The sequence below is a fragment of the Lonchura striata genome, chromosome 11 (assembly GCF_050655825.1).
Source record: "Lonchura striata isolate lonStrDom1 chromosome 11, ASM5065582v1, whole genome shotgun sequence".
NCBI classification, from domain to species: domain Eukaryota; kingdom Metazoa; phylum Chordata; class Aves; order Passeriformes; family Estrildidae; genus Lonchura; species Lonchura striata.
This window is the reverse complement of record NC_140713.1, coordinates 24,296,974-24,318,124: the sequence shown is the minus strand read 5'-3', so window position 1 is coordinate 24,318,124 and position 21,151 is coordinate 24,296,974. Positions and strand designations below refer to the sequence as shown.

The following is a 21,151-nucleotide window of genomic DNA, read 5'->3' as shown; positions in this document are numbered from 1 at the left end:
ATCCCACCCCAATGGTAGCAATAACTCCTGGTACGACTGAGCTCATATTATTGACAAAATGAGAAAAATACAAAACAGCCACCAGGAAAATCCCAGGCAGGATTTGGTTATGGTGGTATCTGCCACATTTCTTTCTGTGTCGCTGCAAGTGCAGGTCGGTGCAGGAGTGCTGTGGGGCTGCTAGGAGGGACAGAATCTGGGATTAGGGATGCTGGAGGGGGAACAGCTGCCTGGTAGCATCGGGAAGATGCCAGCATTTACCCTGGCAGAGGAGGCTGTGCCCAGCAGTGCAGGATATGTAAATACAGGCTCAGTCTGCGCTGGGTAAGAAGCTTAATGCTGGCGCAGGTGCTCGGGGAGGGAGAGGATCAGTTGGAATATGAATCAGCTCCCATTTTATTCCATCCACTCCCGGCGGCTCAAAGGCTGCGTGTTATTTACAGAGCAGGTTGGTCGAGCGGCGCGGGGCACGCCGGGAAGCGGAGTTATCTCCTGCTGGCTAAATAACTGGGACACAATTCCTGCCTCCCATTCAGAGTGCCACTGAGAGGGGACGGGGCAGAGCTTCTGCTCCCTCAGTTCTGCCTTGTTCAGCTCTTGTGTTGCAGGGGCTGAGCTCCAGCCCGAGTGCCTTTTGCCCTGTTTCTGGTTGGTTCTGAAGCTGATCTGGAGCAGTGACTCAGGGGAAAAGCACTTGGATCTCCTCCCTGCAGACGCTGCTGTACCTGCCTGTCAGCACCGCTGCCTTGCATTTATCTTGCCTTTGTCAACACGTTCAAAGGGCCGAGCCGGGGCTTGGCACAGCTTCCCTGCCAGGCTGGAGAGGGAGGGCAGAGCCCGGGTCAGGCACAGGGACCTGCCCTGGGCACGGGGAGAGCGTGGCAAAGTGATGCCAAGCAAGTGTTCTCTCTTAATGGGACCTTAATATCAATAGTTGATTTAGCATTAAAGAGGCTTTGCATGCCTGGGCTCTGCAGCTCTGGCAGATGGAGGGGGGTCCTGGTGCTGCAGTGGGCTGAGTACCACAGGGGAGAAGGGGGCTGGCCTTGAGCTGAAGGAGGAGAGGTTTAGATATGGGATATTGGCAAGAAATCCTTCCCTGTGAGGGTGCTGAGGCCTTGGCACAAGTGTCCAGAGGAGCTGTGGCTGCCCCTGGATCCCTGGAATTGTCCAAGGCCAGGCTGGATGGGGCTTGGAGCAACCTGGGCTAGTGGAAGGTGTCCCTGCCATGGCAGGGGGTGGAACCAGATAAGTTTTGAGGTCCCTTCCCACCCAGATCATTCCAGGGTTGTGTGATCACCAGCTTTTGCACCCGAGTTCCGTGCTCCATCCCGTAGCAGGCTCTCGGGGGAGCTGCCCTGCTCCAAAGGGCTCCTGCTTTGAGGAGAGGCTGTGAGCTGCTGCTCTCAGCAGCAGAGCTCCCTCCAGCAGGGAACTCCTGCCTCTCTGCTCCCTGCCCCTCCACAGGAGGGACTTGGGAACTAGTGGGATGCACCCCTGAGAGTGAAGAGGAATAAAGAGCGTGTCTGAGGGCCTTGGGTGCTCCGTGGTGTTGGATGAGGAGCCGTTTCTCCCAGGGTTAGTGGAGCCCTTATAAGGCTGCACAAGCCTGCCCGGGGCGGGCGCTGGCAGCCCCCGGGCTCCTCCTGCTCCCATCAGCCTGGAGGCTTTTGTAAAAATCTGCAGGCCATATATGAATAATTCTCCTTTCTGGTCTAGATCCACAGATCCCCCTAGCAGGAGGAGATTACTCATGACTGAGGCAGAGCAGAGCACCACAGCAAGGGTTATATCAGTTGTCAGAAGCATTTCCTGATGGGCCTGGCCTGGCTGTGTGCTCAGCACAGCCTTTGCCTCTTTATGGGGAAATGCTCCCTCTTGCACAGTCAAAAGTGCATTTTTGCTGCAGTGAGCACCAAGCAGAACAGCATTTGCCATTTTTGCTTGTAGAAGCTGGCAGAAGTTACAAAACGTGAGATTTTTCTCCTTCCCCTTCTCCCCTTTTCAGAAAAGGGAACATGGTCCTTGTTTTTCAGTTCTTTGTGAAATCTGTTGTGCTGTCAGGGCTTCCCAGACTGGATGAATGAGTGCTGGGCTCCGTGTCCAGCACAGAGTCACCCACTGGGCTGTGAAACCTGCAGGGGAGTCTGGGTGACTGAAGAGATGACATTTCAGTGAAGTTAATCAGCCCGTGCTCATCACTGGATCATATTTCCTACAAACTTTGGTGCCTGAGGCTCACAGGAATGGGGCTTCTGCTCCAGTCACCTCCACGCTCCACGTGTCTTATTGCAGCATTGATAACAACACAAATTGAAACTTTCTGGACTTTTTTGTGTGTGCATGTGTTGTGCTCTGGCTTTGGGAAGGCTATGAGGGGCCCAGATTTAGGGAATTGTTTGGTTCTCACCACATTCAGTTCCTTTCTGGGTAAAACTGAGTCCATTCCTTTTTGTGATACTGGGTGGGAACCTTCTGCCCCCTCTCCCTTCCCGCTGGCAGAGCCAGGACAGACCCACTGCTGCAGGGAAAGTCCCTCTGTGGCAGCATTTGCTTTTTGCAGCGTGGGTTGTTTGCCCACAGCAGGAGTCTGACGTGGGGCATGGCCCAGGGCACCAGCCTCGGAGGCCTCCTGGGCTTCTCCTCCCAGGCTGCCCGTGCTGGTTTTGTTCATTGCTGCCTAATTTTTACTGACATCACAACCTGAAATGCTTGGAGCTCGTTTTGGAGAACAAAGGGCTTTGGGGATTTCCATGGCTGGCAGTGCAAGCCTGTGCATCAGCACTGGGCTGCGAGTCAGGCTCTGTCTGAGCAGGGTGACTGGAAATACAGACTTCTATACAGACTTCTTTGCATGGCTTTGTAAATCACAGAATCACGGACTGACCTGGGTTGGAAGGGACCTTAAAGCTCATCTCATCCCTTCCACTAGGTCAGGTTGCTCAGAGCCCCATCTAAACAGCTCTATCTTGCAGAAATCTGCATTAAAAAAACCCCACAGGATTGTTTTTGCTCTGAGGACTGGCCTTTGGCCAGTTTGTGTGTCACAAGTGCCTGAGCAGATTGGTATCAGGGTCTGTGGTGCTGTTGGGAGAAGCCCTTCCAGCAGTATCTCACTCTGGGTGGCTGCTGGGGCCAGTTCCTGGTGGGTTTGTGCTCCAACCACAGCAGCTGAGAGCAGCTCACGGTGCATCTTTTCACTTTTGCAAGAGTAGCTCGAGGTGGGTTGTTACTCATACAGTAACTCTCCTGCAAGTGCAGTGTTGCAGGAGGGGATTTTTCTGCACTCACAGCTGCTGGCTGCCCTTTGCCAAAGCAGCTTTTATTAACACTTGCAAAGGGGAACTTGCTGCTGCTGCTGAGCTCTCAACTCTTCCCCGTCCCCAAGCTCCTGCCCCAGCCTTGGAGAGCCCCAGCTCTTACACAGGGCTGTTCATACAAGTTTCTCTGCAATTTCAAGGCCAGGTTGGATGGGGCTCAGAGCAGCCTGATCTAGTGGAAGTTGTCCCTGCCCATGGCAAAAAGAGTTGGGATGAGATAAGCTTTGAGGTCTCTTCCAACCCAAACCATTCCAGGATTTTGTGATTCTAATTTGGATTTGTTCCATTTGTGAAACCTGATTCCAACGAGTCTGAGCTTACTTTAAACATGAGAAGACCTAAAAATGAAACCAGGTTTGACTCGAGTAAAGGATGACATTCTTCATTACAGAATTAGAAATAATTAGGGAAGTAAAGCTTAAAATAAGAAAACTAAAACTTTCAGGAATTGGACTCTGCAACTGCCTTGATGTTCCACCCGCTGCTGCAGGCATTCCCCAGCAGGTCTGTGCTTTCCAGGGGGAAGCAAACTCTGGATCTTCCTTGCTCCAATTAGTAGGAAAGGTTATCATTGTGCTACTGCAGGAATTAATCTTCAAAGCGGTGCCGGCGCTTCCTCGGCTGCTGGAATTTGGTTATGCAGAGCTGAGGGGAGCAGCAGCTCCCAGCCTTGGGGCGGATGCAAAGGAAGCTCTGCCCGAGCCTGCCTGGCACCAGGATTCACATGGGCACTGCCAGGGCCACGCTGGGCTCCCCTCTGCTCTCAGGAGGGTTTGTCACAGATCCTCGACTCTGTCTCTCCTCCCGCAGGGAGATGTTAGCAACGTGGCTTCCCACTGCCAGAGGGCAGAGTTAGGTGGGATAGTGGGAAGAAATCTTACCCTGTGAGGGTGCTGAGGCCCTGGCACAGGTGCCCAGAGCAGCTGTGGCTGCCCCTGGATCCCTGGCAGTGTCCAAGGCCAGGTTGGACAGGGCTTGGAGCAGCCTGGGTTGGTTCAAGGTGTCCCTGCCATGGCAGGGCTTGGAACAAGATGAGCTTTGAGGTCCCTTCCAACCCAAACAATTCCATGATTCAGACTTTTACAATGAGTTGTATTCCTGCCCTTTTTCTCCTGAGTGCATGGAGATCCCAGGCAGCATTAATCCAGCAGAAAACATACCTGTATGTCTAAGAGCATCATCAAGATGCTTCTTGAACTCTGACAGCCTTGGTGCCCTGACTACTTCACCCTGGAGGAACCTCACAGACTCCTGTCTGAAGTGTTCAGAGATGCCTTTTATTCAGTAGATATAAGGAAAAGTTCAGACTGTGAATGGCCACTCTGGAAAAAAGTGCATTATTTATTTGGTGGCTTTTTTTTTCAGGCAATATACGCATTTTCTTTTATTCCTTTGATAAAATATTTCATAGAATTGTAGAACTAGGACAGACCAGGGTACCTACTCACAACACGACATTCCTGGCAGGTGATGGAAGCCCCCTGGCCTCAGTGCCACCTCAGAGCAGTAGAAGTGGCATCATATTTTAGCCTGAACTATTTTTGTTCACTTCAGAGAGCATAAAAAGCAAAAGCTTTTCAATCTGGAGGCTTTGGAGGAAATGCTGGAGTGTTGGTTTTGGCCGAGGGGGCTCTGTCCCGTGGCTGCGGGGCCGGTGCTTGGCGGCTGCCCTGCAGCAGGGCTGCCCTCGCTGGGGCTCCGAGCGTGCCTTGGCTGCCTCCCACCACACAGCCCTGTCAGGCAGGTTTGTTTCTTTTGCTTTACCAAAAAAGGGATTCCCCAGCCCATTTCCTTCATGGGCCCCGCGGCTGTCAGGCTGCCCGTGGCGCAGGGACGTGCAGACACATCCCCCTGGGGCGGCTCAGGGGCTCCTCTCTCCCCTGTGGGTGAGCTGCGGGCACGGAAAGAGGAAGGACACACACTGCACACTGTCACTGCCACCACAGTCCTGTGACTGCTGGCACTGGGACCTCCTGCCAGGGAGCTGCCAGGGCCAGGCAGTGGGGCTGTGCCTCTCTAAACAAGGGAACGCTCCTAGGTTGGCTCATCTGAGCTTCCAACCACGCTCTGGCATGATTCAGTGTGCTGAGGTTCTCGTGTTTAATCTCACTCTGCCTCAGAGGCTGCGTTGTGCTGGGTTGTTGAAATCGGATCTGTGACAAAGCCGCTCGTGCTGCCCTCGTTGTTCGGGCAGGGGCACAGTGGTCAGTCCAGAACTGCTCAGAACGTCAAATAATCCTGTTCCTCACACACAAAAAAACATAGGGCATGACCTGGGGATGTCACTGTCACTGGACTCCTGGAGTTTGAGCTGGGAACCAGCTCTCCCTGGTCATGTGAAAAATCTCACCTGCCTCAGTATCTCTAACTTTTGCTTGGGATGCTTACTCAAAATCTCTCCCTGCTTTTGAGCAGTTCACAGCATTTGTGCTTCACATTAGAATCCAAACCAGCCCAAACAAGCAGCACTGATACAAAGCAGGAATGGGTCTTTCTTGTGGTGTGGTTGCATTTGGAAATCCTCAGATTGCCCCATCCCATTCTACCTTCTCTCTGTGCCCGCAGCCATGTGCATCCTCAGCTTCACACAAAGTGTTGGCTTTTTTTTTTCACATGAATTGGTTGGAATTTGGCACCACACAGCAGCCTTGATTGGCCTGGCTGTTCTCTGGTGATGGCAGAGCTGTGTATCTTGGTGGAGGCTGCATTGGCAAGCCCACAGCAGAAAGGGAAGGGATGTTACGTGAGGCCTGTGCAGGATTTGGGGAGTCAGGTGAGAACAGTGTGGAGAAGGCTGTTGTTGACCTTGGTCTCTTTTCTTTCCAGGATAAAGATAAAGTTTCTCTAACCAAGACTCCAAAGTTGGACCGGAGTGATGGCGGCAAAGAGGTGAAAGAGCGAGCGACCAAACGCAAGTTGCCTTTCACTGTCGGAACAAATGGAGATCAAAAAGACTCGGATACAGGTACAGAAATGCCACACCCCACCCTCAAACCCTGGCTGCTGGGGAGCACGCAGGATCCAGAGTGCAGCCAATCCACAGGGAAGTGTCGTATCAAATTCCCTGTATTTTTTAATTGAAGGAAGAGGCTGGATAACTGCTCTGCTCCACATGTGCACATCTGTTCTTAGTGGTGTTTGTAGGTGCACAAAGCCATGGCTGTGTGAGGAGACCCCCTTCCTTCAGCTCTTGCCTGTTCTTGCTTCTAACCATTCCAGGTCAGGAACTGTGGCTGGAACAAGCCACGGAGCAGGGCCTGCTTGTGAGAACTTGGAAAACAAGGGAATAAAGCTGAGTAGACTTTAAAAGAAAATCAGCAAGTAGAATCTGGTCAAGCAGGTCAGTCTTGCAGCAGAAGAGTGGTTGGTGCATGATGAGGCTCTTGGATGGGCTGTTGGATTTTCTAGCAGTTGGGAGGAACTGTCACAGAGCTTTGACATGAAGAAAATGGTATTGTTTGGTTGTAAGGGGCTGAGCTGTGGATTTCTGGGCAAAGGTTTGTGTGGGTCCTTACTGTATATCCCTTAGCAATGTGCATTTAGAAATAGTTGTGGCCAGGTAAAGCTCAGTGGTTGTGGAAAGAGATAAAACAGGCTAAAAGCTGGAAATGTGCTTGACAGTGGTACAAGGGCTGTGTTTGGTGGTGCTGTGTGGTGAGCCTGGGAGGTGGCCTGACGTGAGATGTGTCTCCTCATGTTCAGGAGCCAGGAGGGCAGATGTGGACAGGCCAGGAGTGCCACTGCAGCTGTGAGGGCTGTTCCACGGGCAGGACACGCAGTGGTGACGTGTCCTGAGGGTGGCCCAGTGTCTCCATGGGTTTGTGTTCCTGAACTCCCTGTTGGGGCAGAGAGTTTCCAAACCTTCATTAATTCTCTTAAACGTGTTGGCCATTTGCAAGGTTTTGGGTTGCTGTGGTGTCTCCTTGGGGTGGCTGGAGCCAGGCAGAGCTGATGAACCAGAGCTGGAGCTGCTCTTTGTCAAGGGTCTTAGTGCCACGTTCAATACTGGGTTGAGAGTTAAAGCCCAAACTCGCTGCAGGGCTGTCTGACCCTCGTGACAGCTGGGATGTCACGACAGGGATCTGCTTTTCCCAGGGCTCTGGTGCTGCAGAGATGTTGGAAATGTTTGCACTGGCAGCAGTGAGGAGCAAACCAAATGCAGAGGAGAGCAGAGAGAGCTGCTGGGAGAGGCTGTGGCTGCTGGGGGGGAGCAGCAGCCCATGAGACCCCCCTGCTCAGGGGCTCCCCCGTTACCCCTGTGCTTTCGCAGCTGTGTGACTCTTATCTCAGACTCCCCTCTCCTTCCTCTGCAGAGCTCTTCCCCTTCTTCCCCAGAGCTCATCCTTCCTGGGGAAGTGGCTGAGCTGAGGGGTAGCAGCAGCCCAGCTCCCAGAGCAGACCCAGAGTGGGTCATGGCACTCACAGACCCATTTAAAGACAAGCTGGGCTCTCACAGACTCTGGGAAGGTGCATGGGAGGTGCAGGTGACTCTCCCCAGCCTGTTTGGTGGGGACTGGGGAGGAAGTGACTCAGCCACTGGGTTGGAGATCCCAGCAGGAATCAGTGTGCACAGTCAGACCGGTGCTTAGCAGGAGCCTGTTTCTCTTCCCTGACGTCGTTCACTCCAGCAGGAATCAGATGCTGGAGATGGGAAAAGACTTCCTGGCACCTTGCTCTGCTCTTGCACCACCCCGTTGCAACTGTGGGGTGTTTCAAGCCTGTGTGGTCCTTGGCCTGGCTCGAGGCAGAGGCAGGTACAGACGTGTTTGTGGGGCTCAGAAGCTGCACGTTCTGGGGCGGAGGGGTCCCCCCAGTCTGTGCTGGTGCCATCAGTGGCACCTGGCTGAGGTGTGACACGCAGGACAGGCTTTTGTCTGGAACAAAGTGCTGTGCACCAGCCCGTGTTCCTGCACAGGGGGAGGCTGCTGCTGCTGCTGCTTGTGCTCCTCAGCTTTGCTCCCAGCCCTCGGAGCTCCCAGCCCCAGGATTGCACCATCCCTGCTGGCTGACCCCAGGTGGTTTATGTAACGTGGTCCTGCTTCCCAGGCTGTGTCCATGGGCTGCTGTGTGTGCTTGAGGGGGTGTGCCAGGATGTTCCACAGCCATGTGGGATTCAGCTGTAAGGACATGGGGGCTGGGAGCTAGCAGAGCTCTCTCCTTGCCTCTAGTGGGGTATTTTTCTCCTCTTCAAGTGTTCAAACAATAGTGTGGATCCTCATCCTGATGTGTTGCAGTGACTCATTTTCCTTAGCACGGTGTGTGTTGCTTTTTTCCCGGGTGGCTCTGGCTCAGCCTTGACGTAGGTGCTCCATATCTGGGGTGAAAAACAGCAGAGGTGGGTTTGTCTCCCATGGAAATGCAGCACAACCCACCCAGGCCAGGTGTGGGGCAGCAGCTGGAGCTGCAGGATGGTTGGGGGGTAGATGGGATATTGGGAAGGAATTCCTCCCTGTGAGGGAGGTGAGGCCCTGGCACAGGGTGCTCAGAGAATCCCAGGGTGCCCCTGGATCCCTGGATGTGTCCAAGGCCAGGTTGGACAGGGCTTGGAGCACACTGGGCTAGTGGAAGGTGTCCCTGCCATGGCTGGGGGTGGTTTGAGATGTGTTTTAAGGTCCCTTCCCACCTAAACCGTTCCAGGGTTCTGTGGGCACTACTGGCCAGCACTGTGCTGAGCCCATGGTTTGGATACAGTTGGTTCAGAGCTAAATCTTTTAAAATAATCTTTCTCAAAATGGTTTCTAGAGCAACAAACCTGGCTCTCGGGTTCCTCAGAGTTAACTAAATAAACTGTCTTTAGGAAAAAAAAAACGGCATTGAGCCGTGAGCCTCCAGACTGTGATGTTACAGCTCCAGCACTGTGGGAGCAGCATCTCTGTGCCTCAGACTTCTCCTCCTTCCTTCTCCTTCCCCGATGTGGCATCTCCCCACACGCACAGGCGCTGCCCGGAGCCTACGTGCAGCCTGGCAGCGCCGAGCGAGCGCAGCAGCTTTTCCCGAGCAGCTCGGGCAGCGTGCGGGCTGCCTGCAGCTCCGCGGCCGTGACCCAGCGGCACGGGATGGCTGCCGGCAGCAGGCACGCAGGGAGAAGGGAGCAGTCCTGCCGGGAAGCACCTGGCAGGAGAGGTGGCACGGGCGGCTGGCGCGGCTGCGGCGCTGAGCCGCGCCTGAGTCACGGCTGACTCGACGGCACCAGGCTGGCGGCACGGGGCCGGGCGCTGCCCACCTGCCCCGGGCTGGGACGGGATGGAGCGGCACCGACGGGTCCCTCCCTGCTCGGTGGGACGGGTACCGCTGCCGGAGAGCAGCCGGAGCCGCACGGAGCGCGGCGTCGCACGCGCCCGCCGCCGCTGCGCGCGGTTTCCTGCGCCGGACGTCACGCTGCCGCTTCAGTCCCTTGGCTTGAGGTGCAGCTGTGGTTTCCAGGCCTTTAGTCATCAGCAGGGAGAGTTGGGGCCCAGCACAAATCTCGGAGCATGCTGAGATCATTTTGGCCTCTGACAGCTCTGCCCGGGAGCGAGGCTGGGTCAAAGCTGGTGGTGCCCAGCAGTGCTGGGGCCCTGCTCTCCTTGGGGTGCCGCTCCCTCCTGGGTGCCCAGCTCCCTCCCTGTGTGTTCCAGTCCCTCCCTCTTTGTCCAGTTCTCTCCCTGTGTGTCCATCTCTTTCCCTGAGTGCTCTTGGAGGAAGGAATAAGGGAGAGGAACCCCACCAGCTCTCCAAGCTGGTCTGTGCTGAGGTATTAACCTCCCCAGGCTCCGAGGGCTCTCCTGGTGCCCAGGGCGGATTCCAGGGGCTCGTGGCCGGCCAGGGAGGTGCTGTGGTGGATGGGGGCCAGCATGAATGTGGTTGGCAGGAGCTGGCCTTGGAGCTTCAAACTCCTTTTCTCTAATCCCCCGAGGTTGTTACGTGACGCTAATTAGTAGGTTAGAAAATGCTTGATGAATCAGCTGACCCAAACCATCCTCTCCCGGAGCCGGCTGCTGCTTGCCTAATGCTGGAGTGTTTGGAGTGACAAGGCATGGGAACGGGCTCGTTAGTCCCGAGTCGGCAAGGCCGGCGAGGGAATCCGTGAGAAGCAAATTGCTGGCTTATTAAAAAAGGCATCTGCATCCCACAGTGGTGTCTGTGCCCTTCCCTGCGCCTGGCTGCGCTCCGGTGTGTGCAGCTGGGGGCTCGGAGGGGCTGCGCCGCAGCGGGGCTTTCTTTGCTTCTGTCATTTCAGTGCTTTTACTAAAATAGTAAGGAACTGTTCTCACCTAGCAACCAGGGAGAGAGTGAATGTCAGAGCTTCTCTCTTCCTAGCTGGGCTCCATAATGCCGGTACAGTGTGGAGAGCCTGGCACACACCAGCCTTCAGATCACCCTGAGAAACTCCCCGTGTGCAGCAGCCATCTGGGAAGGGCTGCGTAGAAAACCAGGTCGTTTTATGATGGGAGCTGCCATAAATCTCCCTCCTCCCCCCTCATCACCTCCTTAACATGCAGAGGGAGAGGTTGCAGTGTGCTGTGTCTCTGTGAACCAAAAATCTATCAATGATGGCTTTTTCCTTAATACAAGAGCTTTTATCAGCGCTGTCTGCAGAGTGTCCTGGCCCCAGCTCTGGGAGGGGAGGGCTGGCCAGAGCCTTCCTCCCCCGTCCTCCCTCCTCCAGCTCTTTCTATTTCGTGGGAAATGAACGGTCTGGACTTGAAAATTGATCTTGCTCTGAACAACTCACTTTTAACATAGAGATTTTTGTTTGTGATGAAGCCTCTGGGTTCCTCTCACAGCGTGTTGGGAGCCAGTGGCCGCTCTGTGACAAGCTGCTTTTACACATCAGGGCACAGCTGTGGACTCCGGCCCACAAATTTAGGGAGAGCACCTGGATTTGGACCACAGACTGTCACACAGCATTAAACCTCTCTAGGCAAATTGTATTTTAAAATGCTGCAGCCAGTGGGGTTGGGCCCTGCAGGTCCTCATCCCCAGGGAGCCCAGCTGAGCACTGGGGCTGGTGGGCTCAGCTGCACACTGACATGGTTATAAAAGGGCTTGTTCCTCCTGCTGGCACCTTTTCACTGCTCCTGACTCACAGCCAAGGTCTCCACCATCCTTTCCAGCAGTGTGGGACCAGGCTCTGGCTCTGGTCCTCCATCCTTCAGGTGGGAATGAGCTCCCCACTCCATGAGAGCAGTCCAGGGCACCTTCTCTCCAGGCAGACCTTGCTTTTCCTCTTGTTTTCCTTTTTGGCCCTAGGTTGATAAACCAAAGCACCTCCTGGCTGCGCCCCTGGTCTGTTGGCTTTGCAGCGTGCCCGTGGCCTCCTGGTGCCAGAGTGTTCCCCCCAGCCCGAGCCGTGCTCCTCCACGTTCCAGGGGTCTCCTGTTCACCCTCCTCACTCAGCTCTTCACCACCGAGTGCTCTGGCCTGTCCTGCTGCCCTCTCATGTTTGTCCACCTGTGCCATGGTGCCGCTTCCCATTCCACGCTGCTTCTGGCACCTCCAGCCTTCCCTCAGCCAGTTTGTCCTTCAGTTCTGGAGCTCCCCAGCGCACGTGCTGGCACCGTGCTGCCGTCAGCCTTTCGCTCCTGAGCCACGGGCCCACGTTATTGGTACCCTGCGAGCCTGGCACAGCATCCTCGGGGCTGGAGCTGCCCTGCCTTGAGGCGCCGTGCTCCGAAACGTGTGATGCCCTCCAAGTTCTGCAGCAGGAATGAGTCACGGTTGCGCAGGCTGCCGGGGCTGGGGGGAGCGCAGCCCGCCCGCTCTCCCGGGGGTGCAGTGCAGTCTCTGTTGCTGTCTGTGCCGCTCTAATTTATTCCTATCGATCTCCTGGTCGCGCTGGCTCGGCTCGGCAGCGCCTGCGGAGCCCCTCTCGCCGCTGGGGCGGCACTCGGCGTGGCCGTGCGGCGCCGAGGCGCTCGGCACGGGCTGCCGCTTTGGAGCTGCTGTTTTTCCTCAGGGTTCCACCTCCCGTGCGTGTGCTGTCATGCCGAGCAGTGGGAGCAGATGCTTTCTGCATTACGGGCTGCGCTGCGTGCGTAGGAGCGAGGAGCCGCGCGGCTCCGGCGTCCCCAGGACCTGCCAGCGTCTCACCGTGCGCTGGAGAAACCTCCGAGAGGTTTTCCATCACGGCCCTGCTCTCCTCCTGCCCCTCTCCTGTCTGCACACAGAGCCAGCCCAGCAGCACTGAATCCCTCTCAAATCTGCCCTGGGATCCCTATGGAGCTGTCGAGGCGCTTCCAACAGCCCTGCATTTGTGCTCCCCATTGCAGCACTGCCCTGAGTCTCGTGTGGGCACGAGAACCACCCTCAAGCTGATGCTCAAGCCCCTTTGTACTGGGAGTCTGCTCCTGCTCAGACTTCTCAGCCTCTCGGGCTCCGTGTGATGAAAGGCAGAGCAGTTCCCAGCTCAGCTTTCCCCTTTAAGCCTGCGCACGCGGTTCCTGCTGGCGTCAGCACGAGGGAAGAGCCGAGCAGCATCCCCGAATTAAACCAGGGCTGATGCTCGGGAGGTTTGCAGAAGGGCTGAAGCAAGCAGCCAGCAAACAAGCTGCTTTATAAATAGCTGCATGGAGGTGTGGCTCATCCCGGGCTCATGGAGCATCCGTGGGCTGCCGTGGTCTTCCTCCCACTGGGATGGGTGTGCACGGTGCACCCACCGCCGCTGCCGGCACTGAGGGCTCCCTGCCTGCTCCCCCCCTGTGTCTCTGGGGTTTTTGCTTGCTGAAGGGGCTTCAGTGTCAAATCAGCTTTTTTCTGTCAGCCGAGGTGGGGGACACTGGGAGAGTTTCTGTGCAGTTGCTCTGTGTTGCTGTGAGATGTTCCAGAGGCGTGGTAATTTGGAGCAGCCTGCAGGAGCCGGCCAGCTGAGATCTCTGTGCAGGGACAACTTTAAATCTGCTGCAAATCTGATTCTGAGTAAAATCCTCTGGGCTGAGATAACACACGTGCAGCTCTGTGAGCCTGGGACCAGCCAGGGCCAGGAGAGCCAGCCCAGTGCCAGGCAGGGCTCTCACCCTGCTGAGGCTCAGGAGGGGAAGTTGATGATGGGGACAGCTCTGTCTCCATCCTCTGCTTACATTTCAGACCCAGTTAAGATCTTGCTTATGTGTCACTCCACCTTGCCTGAGGATTGTGCCACGCAGAGAGCCAGGGGCTGCCACACTGCCCACGCCAGGGTGCCAGCACTGGAGCCACAGAATCTCAGAATCATGGGATGGTTTGGATTGGAAGGGAGCTCAAAGCTCATCTCCACCCCTGCCATGGCAGGTACACCCTGCACTGGACCCTTAGGGCAGGGTGTCACACCAGGTTGCTCCAGGTCTCATCCAGCTGGCCTTGAACCCTTCCCACCAGGAAGCACAAGCCCGAGTCCTCGGCTGCCTCCCCAAAGCAAGCGAGAACGCAGCAGCCGCTTTCCAATTTATTTTTATCTTGTTGATCACATGCTTTGTAATGTTAAATGTTCTGTGGAGGAGGAAATTTCTGCAACTGCAGAACGAATAGGAGTTTAGGGGGGTTTCGGTTGAACTTGATAATCAATTTTTGCAAATCCCAGGCTTGTGCTGACAACCTGCAGCAGCCAAGGGATATTAATGAAAATGTTCCCATTCTAATTGTGGCTCCGTACGTGCGGAGCAGCCCTGGGCATCGTGTGCTTCAGGGACTCTGCTTGGTGGCACCAGCCAAGATGTGACCCCTCAGGCGTCTTCACGCCTGGCTTTGGGGCATGGCTGGATGTGACCAAGGCTGGGGGAAGCCAGGCCTGGCTGAGCAGGGTTTAAGCAGCTTGGAGAGTCTCAGGAGGAGCAGGGAGGTGCTGCACACATGGATCAGGTGTCCCTGTGTCCCCTGGCAGGACACACAGCACAGCAGCACAGCTTCTGGAGCCACCCCGGCAAAGTTGTCTTCCCGTAAGCACGCTGGATTTAATTTTATTTTAAGCCATTAAAAACTGTCCTAGGATCTGATTTCATCTTCCAGCTCTGTTACAGCTGCCAGGATGACCAAAATGTGGTTTCAGAGTAGACTGGGATTCGCCTTCAATGCAGACATGTTTCCAGGGCCTGCATTTCATAGAATTATGGAATGGTTTGGGTTGGGAAGGACCTTAAGACAGATCTTATCCCACCCTGCCACGGGCAGGGACACCTTCTGCAGGCTCCAAGCCCTGTCCAGCTTGACCTTGGAGACTTCCAGGGATGGGGCAGACACAGCTTCTCTGGGCAATGAGCAGAAGGCTTTGAAGAGGGGTGACCAAACTCTCTGTTTGAGGTTCCGTGGAACAGTCATTATTTCTTAAATGTCCAGGATCCCAGGAGCAGGGGTGGATGGAAATCACCCGCTCCAGGTGGGCCACGAGCAGCAGAGGTTGGCAGCTGTGTGCAGCGTGCCCAGAAGAGGTTTCTGGGGCTGGCTGTGCCTCAGCCGCGGAGCTGCGAGCGGCAGGAGCAGAACATCCCCACCCGCTGCTGCCCTCGTCTGCCAGAGACCTTTCCTGGCTGCGCTGGGTGGGTGAAGGAGGAAACCTGTGCTGTGGTGCACGGGCTGGTGGCCGTGTGTGACCCTGTCCCTTGGTGGCTCCAGCTGACCTGCTGGACTTTGTGTGGAGCCACCACAGGCTCCGTCCCACTGGCAGCGTGCCCGTGACCCACACCGAGCGTGACAGAGGGGGGTGAGCAGGGAGAGGCTGCAGGATTGTTGGTTTTTATGAAGGTGAAGGTACTGAGGCACCTTCAGGTTGCCCAGAGCAGCTGTGGCTGCCTCATTCCTGCCTTGCAAGTGTCCCAGGCCGGGTTGGACAGGGCTTGGAGAGCACCTTGGGCTAGTGGGAGGTGTCCCTGCCCAGGGCAGGGGTGGGACAGGATGAGGTTCAAGGTTCCTTCCCACCCAACCATTCTGTCGTTGTGTGACTGTGGATTGGGGGTGGTTACTCTTGGTCTCTCAGCAGGAGCTGCCTTTGCAGATGAATGATTTAGGAGACCAAGTATCGGGCTGGATTTGGGATGACAAGCCAGGCACTTCTGGGGTTTCTTCCTCCCCTCTCCAGTTTGTTTTTTTGAAGGGTTGCAGAAGACCTGAGGGCAGGTGGGTGTTCTGGGCCACATGGGAGCAGCCACTCTGGGAGGAGAGGACCAGCCTGGTGCTCCCACACCTCTTTGGCTGCAGCCTCCTTGTTTTGATGGTGATGATGATGATGAGATGGGTGTGATGGCCACATTTCTGAGGTGTCAGCCTGTATCTTCCAGCTCTCCTTGCTGGTGCTGTTCAGTGCCTCTGGCTGGGTCCATGTTGTGATGGTGTCAGTCTGAGCAGGCTCCTCCAGGCACCCTGGCATGGATGGAGGCTCCTAAAGCAGGATGGGAGGTGCAGCAGCGGCTGTGGCCCCTTGGAGGGTCTGCTCCCTCTTTCCTCTGCTGCTCTTGGGTGGTGGAGGAGAATGAAAGGCTGTTGGAGGAGCAGGAGTGGGGCTTGTCCTGGCTGCACCCTCAGCGCTGTGAGCCTGGGTGCTGCTCCAGGTGCCAGTGCTCCCACTGCAGGGATCCCTCCCTCAGCACTGGGATCCCTCCCTCAGCACAGGGATCCATCCATCCATCCCTCAGCACAGGGATCCATCACTCAGCACAGAGATCCATCCCTCAGCACCAGATTTTTGGATGTGTCAGTGCCATGCTCAGACAGGAGCGTGGCTTTGGGCTCCAGTGCCACTCACGGCCTGTGTCCCTGTGTCCTTGTCCCACAGAGAAGCAGGGTCCCGAGCGGAAGAGGATTAAAAAGGAGCCCGCCACCAGGAAGCCTGGGCTGCTCTTCGGCATGGGCCTCTCGGGGATCCGGGCAGGGTACCCGCTCTCCGAGCGCCAGCAAGTCGCTCTCCTCATGCAGATGACAGCAGAAGAGTCTGCAAACAGCCCAGGTGAGAGTGGGGGGAGTTGGGTCTGAAGAGTGGGCAGGCAGGTGGGAGCTGCAGCGAGAGGCTCCCAAACATCTGGAGCTCCCGGGGTCACCAGGGGTTCGGGTACAGCAGCAGGACTGAGCTGCCACCCCTGGCATGGTGCAGGTGGGCTGCTTTGCTGCTCTGTGGGGTCTCACCCTCTCACAGGGCTCTGCAGGTGACTGCAGGTGCGGTGTCAGTGGGACCTGCATGTGGCTCTGGTCACCCTTCCTTTTTCCAGTGTCCCTCAGGCCCAATCCAGGCCACCACCCAGCCCACCCTGGCTACTCAGCTGGAGCTTTGGTTCCTTGGGAGCCTCCTGCACCTCAGCTCTGTGTTCCCCACTGGCCTCTCAGTCTCTCAGTAAAGGAGGATTGTGAATAAAGACAAAATATCATCCTCTGTAGGTTTTTAATGTTTCTGCTCTTGGATGGGGTTAAGATGTGTAACCACCACAGCTGTAACTTGAGGTGTGGAGCAGCTGGAATGTGTTTACCATGGATTTTGTGTTTAGTAATTTTTATCTGTTGCAAACGTGTTCCACCCATTTTTGGAGGCTCTGTGCTATCCATGTGCTCACATCCACATCCTACACACAACACTGCAGCTTTTAGCCAAAAAAACCACCAATCTCACTGCTTATTTGAGAAAACTAAAAGGGAAAAAGCTGCAGAGCATTCCAGTGTTCTCCCAGGAAATGCAATCTCCTCCCAAGGCCATCAGGCCTCACATGTGCTTGGTAAAAAGCCACTTCCCTGGGGAATTGAGGTTTGAGGGTAAGGAGCTGCATTGTCTGCTCCCAGATCACGGGATTGCCCACAGTGTTTGCCAGGACTGCAGCTCTCCAGTGGGTCTGGCAGCCCGCGATTCCCATCTCCGTGGGACACACAGGCTGCTCTGTTCACATCCACTCCAGAGCTTGGGTTGCCTCTTGCTGCCTTGTGGTATATTTTGTGGAATATTTTGGGAAGAGCCGAGGCGAAACGTGATGCACGAGCTCCCTCTAAGGGCTTAGGAATTCCATGGAATGGCGATCCCTGACGCTGTTTCTCTCCTCCCTGCAGTTGACACAACACCAAAGCATCCCTCTCAGTCTACAGTTTGTCAGAAGGGAACTCCCAACTCTGCCTCCAAAACCAAAGATAAAGTAAATAAGAGAAACGAGCGAGGAGAGACTCGGCTGCATCGCGCTGCCATCCGCGGCGACGCCCGGCGCATCAAGGAGCTCATCATCGAGGGTGCAGATGTCAATGTGAAGGACTTTGCAGGTAACAGCCCAGGAATCCAAGCTTTCTTCCCACCTGGTTGCGTGTTCCATCTCCGAGAACGACTCTCACCAGAAAAAGTAGTTTGTTTCTAACATGGGGTTGCGCCTTGGAAAGAGAGGATTTGCCAAAAATTGTGATTTTGCTCTTTGAAGAGGAAAAATCTTTCTGCCCTTAAAAAACAAACAAACAAAAAACCAAACAACAACAAAAATCCACATAAAAAAAAAATCCCTGAAGGCATCAGTTTTCTTGTGGGGGTTTGGGAGAATTCCCAGGTTGTGCAGTCTGCTTGAGGTGAAGCTGGGCAGGGCAGGATCCAGAGAATCCCTGGAGCTCTTGTGGCTCCACACACCAAAACTGACCAGGCCTCTGTGGACCATTTCCTTCTGCTCTTCCTCAGGATGCCATGTTGGAAGTCTGGAGGGTGATTTGCAAAGGGAGGTGGGCTGGTTTAGCTCTATTTTTCCTGAAAAGAGAATGAATTATGTGCACGGAAATACTGCTGAGAGTGGGTTTGTGAAGTCAGTGCTCTGGAGTTGGGGGGCTGACGCCTGTGATTTTTTGGGAGTTGTTTTTAAGGACTGAATGTGGGGGTGTTGCTGATGGGAGGGAATGTGAAGGGCAGGGTTAGGCTCCCACTAGGCACCCAAGTTGGAGGAGGTGTTAACCATCCTGACCCTCGGCTCAGGAGTATTATCTCCTCCTACTCCTCCTCCTTCTCCTCCTCCTCAGCCATGCTGCCAGGCTCCTGCTTAGGGTGGTGGGAACAGCCCTGAGTGCTGCAGGGAGAAGGCAGCCACGGGATGCTGGTGAAGGGGTGATGAAGGTGCCATTCAGTGGGGCTGGATCAGCCTTTCTCCAGCACGTCCAAGAGCTTGACTTTGCTCTTTGCTGTTCTCTTCGCCTGATTTTGGGACTATAAATAGATATGGCTGTTCCTCCACCCGTGTGATTAATCCCAGTGCCAGACTGAAGTATCAGTTGTGATTAATTCCGGGCACAGGTGCCCCCTCCAAAGGCTCCAAGTGAAGGTAACGGAACGCGCTCCCACGGCGCTATCAGCAAAACACCGGAGCAGCCACGCTGGGAAACTTCAAAACAGGCTCTGCTTAAAAATAGTCTGTTGGAACACGATAAAATATTTTGTTCTGTGCTCTTCAGAGATTTGTTGAGAGCTGGAGCTGCCATTACTGTGGAAACGCTGCTGTTTGGTTTCCCCGCAAGCCCAGGCTGGTGTTCCTGTGTTTGGAGAGCACACAGAAAATCTGTGTGGGGGCTGTCTCAAATCCTGTCTGCAGTTCTGAGCGCAGGCCTGGTCTGGGCACCAGGGTTTCACTTACAGAGGGTTTGGAACCTAAAGCCAAACCTAAAGGAGCTTAAGAGAAGGCTGGAAAGGGACTTTACACAGGACCACAGAGTGGCAGAATAAGAGGGAATGGCCTTAAGCTGACATAGGGCAGGGTTAGATGGGATATTAGGAAGAAATTCTTCCCTTGAGGGTGGTGAGGCTCTGGCAAAGGGTGCTCAGAGAAGCTGTGGCCGCCCCACTGCTGGAAGCGTTGAAGGCCAGATTGGAGGGGACTTGCAGCAACCTGGGATAGTGGAAGGAATCCCTGCCCATGGCTGGAGGCGGGAATGGGTGAATTTTGAGGTCCCTTCCAACCCCAAACCATTTCATGATGGCATAAAGGGGAACAGATTTAAGACCTTCCTTTCACATGACATCTTCAATTCTCCTTATTTCCCATATAAAACTGTCCATTTCCAGGGTCTGTGTCAGGTCTGGCAGATGCTCTGCCTGTAGCACGTGGTATGACCAGAGGGAGAGGGGGGATTGATGCTGTGACTGCCTGGCAGGAGTAGCAGGGCAGAGCTGCAGCTCCTTCCTGCCGTGCTACCAGAATCCTGCTCTGACACTGGGCCACCAGAGCAGCACAGCCCTGACCACGCTGACCCTGCAGGCTTTCCCTGTGTCTCGGTGCCACTGTGAGGGTGGTGCCGTGTCCTGAATGTCCCTGTCCTTGCAGGCTGGACGGCGCTGCACGAGGCCTGCAACCGGGGCTACTACGACGTGGCCAAGCAGCTGCTGGCGGCGGGCGCCGAGGTCAACACCAAGGGGCTGGACGATGACACCCCCCTGCACGACGCGGCCAACAACGGCCACTTCAAGGTCGGGGTGCTGGCATTCGCTGCTCTGCTTTAAATGACTCTCCTGGAAACTTGTGCTTCGAGCAGCCCACTGTGAAAACACAGAGATTCTGGGTATTTTTGTTTCATTTCCCATGGAGTGGGCAGGAGTTTGTGTTCAAGGCCAGGCTGGACAGGGCTTGGAGCAGCCTGGGTTAGTGGAAGGTGTCCCTGCCCATGGCAGGGGGTGGCATGGGATGGGCTTGAAGGTCCCTTTGAATCTAAATTATTTCCTGATTGTGGGAATTGCCCAGTTTCAGAGCTGTTGAGTGTTTTAGTAAATGGTGCCCTGGAACTGGGACAGGAGCATGATTTTGTGCCTTGTTCTTCCCCCTTCTTTCCTGCCCACATTGATTCTTAGAATCACAGGATCATTAAGGTTGGAAAAGACCTCCCCAGTTATCGAGCCCAACCATTAACCTGCTGCTGCCAGTGCACCACTAAACCCTGTCCTTAAATGTTTTTTGAACACTTGCAGGGATGATGAGTCCTCCACTTCCCTGGGAATGTTGCTGGGGCTTCTCTCTTACGTTAGTACCACAAGGCATGTCCTGAAAACACTTAATTTTTTAGTTATGTACAAAAATCATGCAAAAAAACCCTGGAACACCATGAGCATCTTCAAGCCTCAGTTTCTCTTTTCAGGTGGTGAAATTGTTGTTGCATTACGGAGGGAATCCTCATCAAAGCAACAGGAAGGGCGAGACACCGTTGAAAGTAGCGAATTCTCCCACCATGGTGAACCTGCTCCTGGGGAAGACCACGTACCCCTCCAGCGAAGAGAGCTCCACAGGTGAGACTGGCCTTTCTGTGGCCGTGGCAGTGACAGCTGTGGCCTGTAACTAACACAGAGACCTTAAGAGGAGAGTGAAGTTAGAGTCTTGTCAGATGCTGCCATGGTGAGGAGCCCACCTGTGGCTCCTGTAGCCAAATTCAAACAACATAACCAGCAGCTTTAGCTTTGGGGGCTGTTTGCCCTGGCAGCCAGCACTGAGATTGCTTCCCTGGTGCAGTTGGGATGTAGGATTGGAAGCCAGTTGCAGGTAAATGGATGGTAAGGTACAATCACCTTACCTTTGGAAGGTGGGTGATTGTAGTGGAGAGGAGGAAGTTTGAACGCCCATCCTGTGTTCCTGTCGTTCAGCTGTCCCAGCACTGGTGTTTTCAGGTTCTGCTTGCAAGCTGTCCCTGCTAGAGCCTCTTCCTCCAGTGCCACCATTGTGAGACACTCTGCAGGTTTTAATTAGTGCAAATTAGAGTTTTCGGTCTTTTGGGGAGCCTTCACCTACCCTGTTCCAAAGTTGTCATGTTACACCCAGGATGTTACTTTGAGGAATACCCCAAGCAGGTTGGAGCTAGAGGAGCTTCCTTCCAAAAAGATCCCCCAAGCTGGCAGTCCCAGCTGTTGGCTGCCAACTTGCAAAGGCTGGGTGAGGCCAAAGGGCATCAGGGCTGTTTGCAGGGGT

General features: G+C 55.0%; 1 protein-coding gene across 11 annotated transcripts in view; it reads left to right on the top strand.

Annotated features, from left to right (window-relative positions):
* The window catches only part of ANKRD11 (ankyrin repeat domain 11), a 136,302-nt gene that overhangs the window by 104,578 nt on the left and 10,573 nt on the right, over positions 1-21,151 (top strand). For all 11 annotated transcript variants that reach the window (XM_077786396.2, XM_021526920.3, XM_085589987.1 and 8 more), the window contains 5 exons: positions 6,147-6,285; positions 16,042-16,212; positions 17,295-17,498; positions 19,526-19,668; positions 20,331-20,478. In XM_077786396.2, the coding sequence (XP_077642522.1) occupies positions 6,147-6,285; positions 16,042-16,212; positions 17,295-17,498; positions 19,526-19,668; positions 20,331-20,478 (805 nt within the window). The remainder of the gene's footprint in view (positions 1-6,146; positions 6,286-16,041; positions 16,213-17,294; positions 17,499-19,525; positions 19,669-20,330; positions 20,479-21,151) is intronic.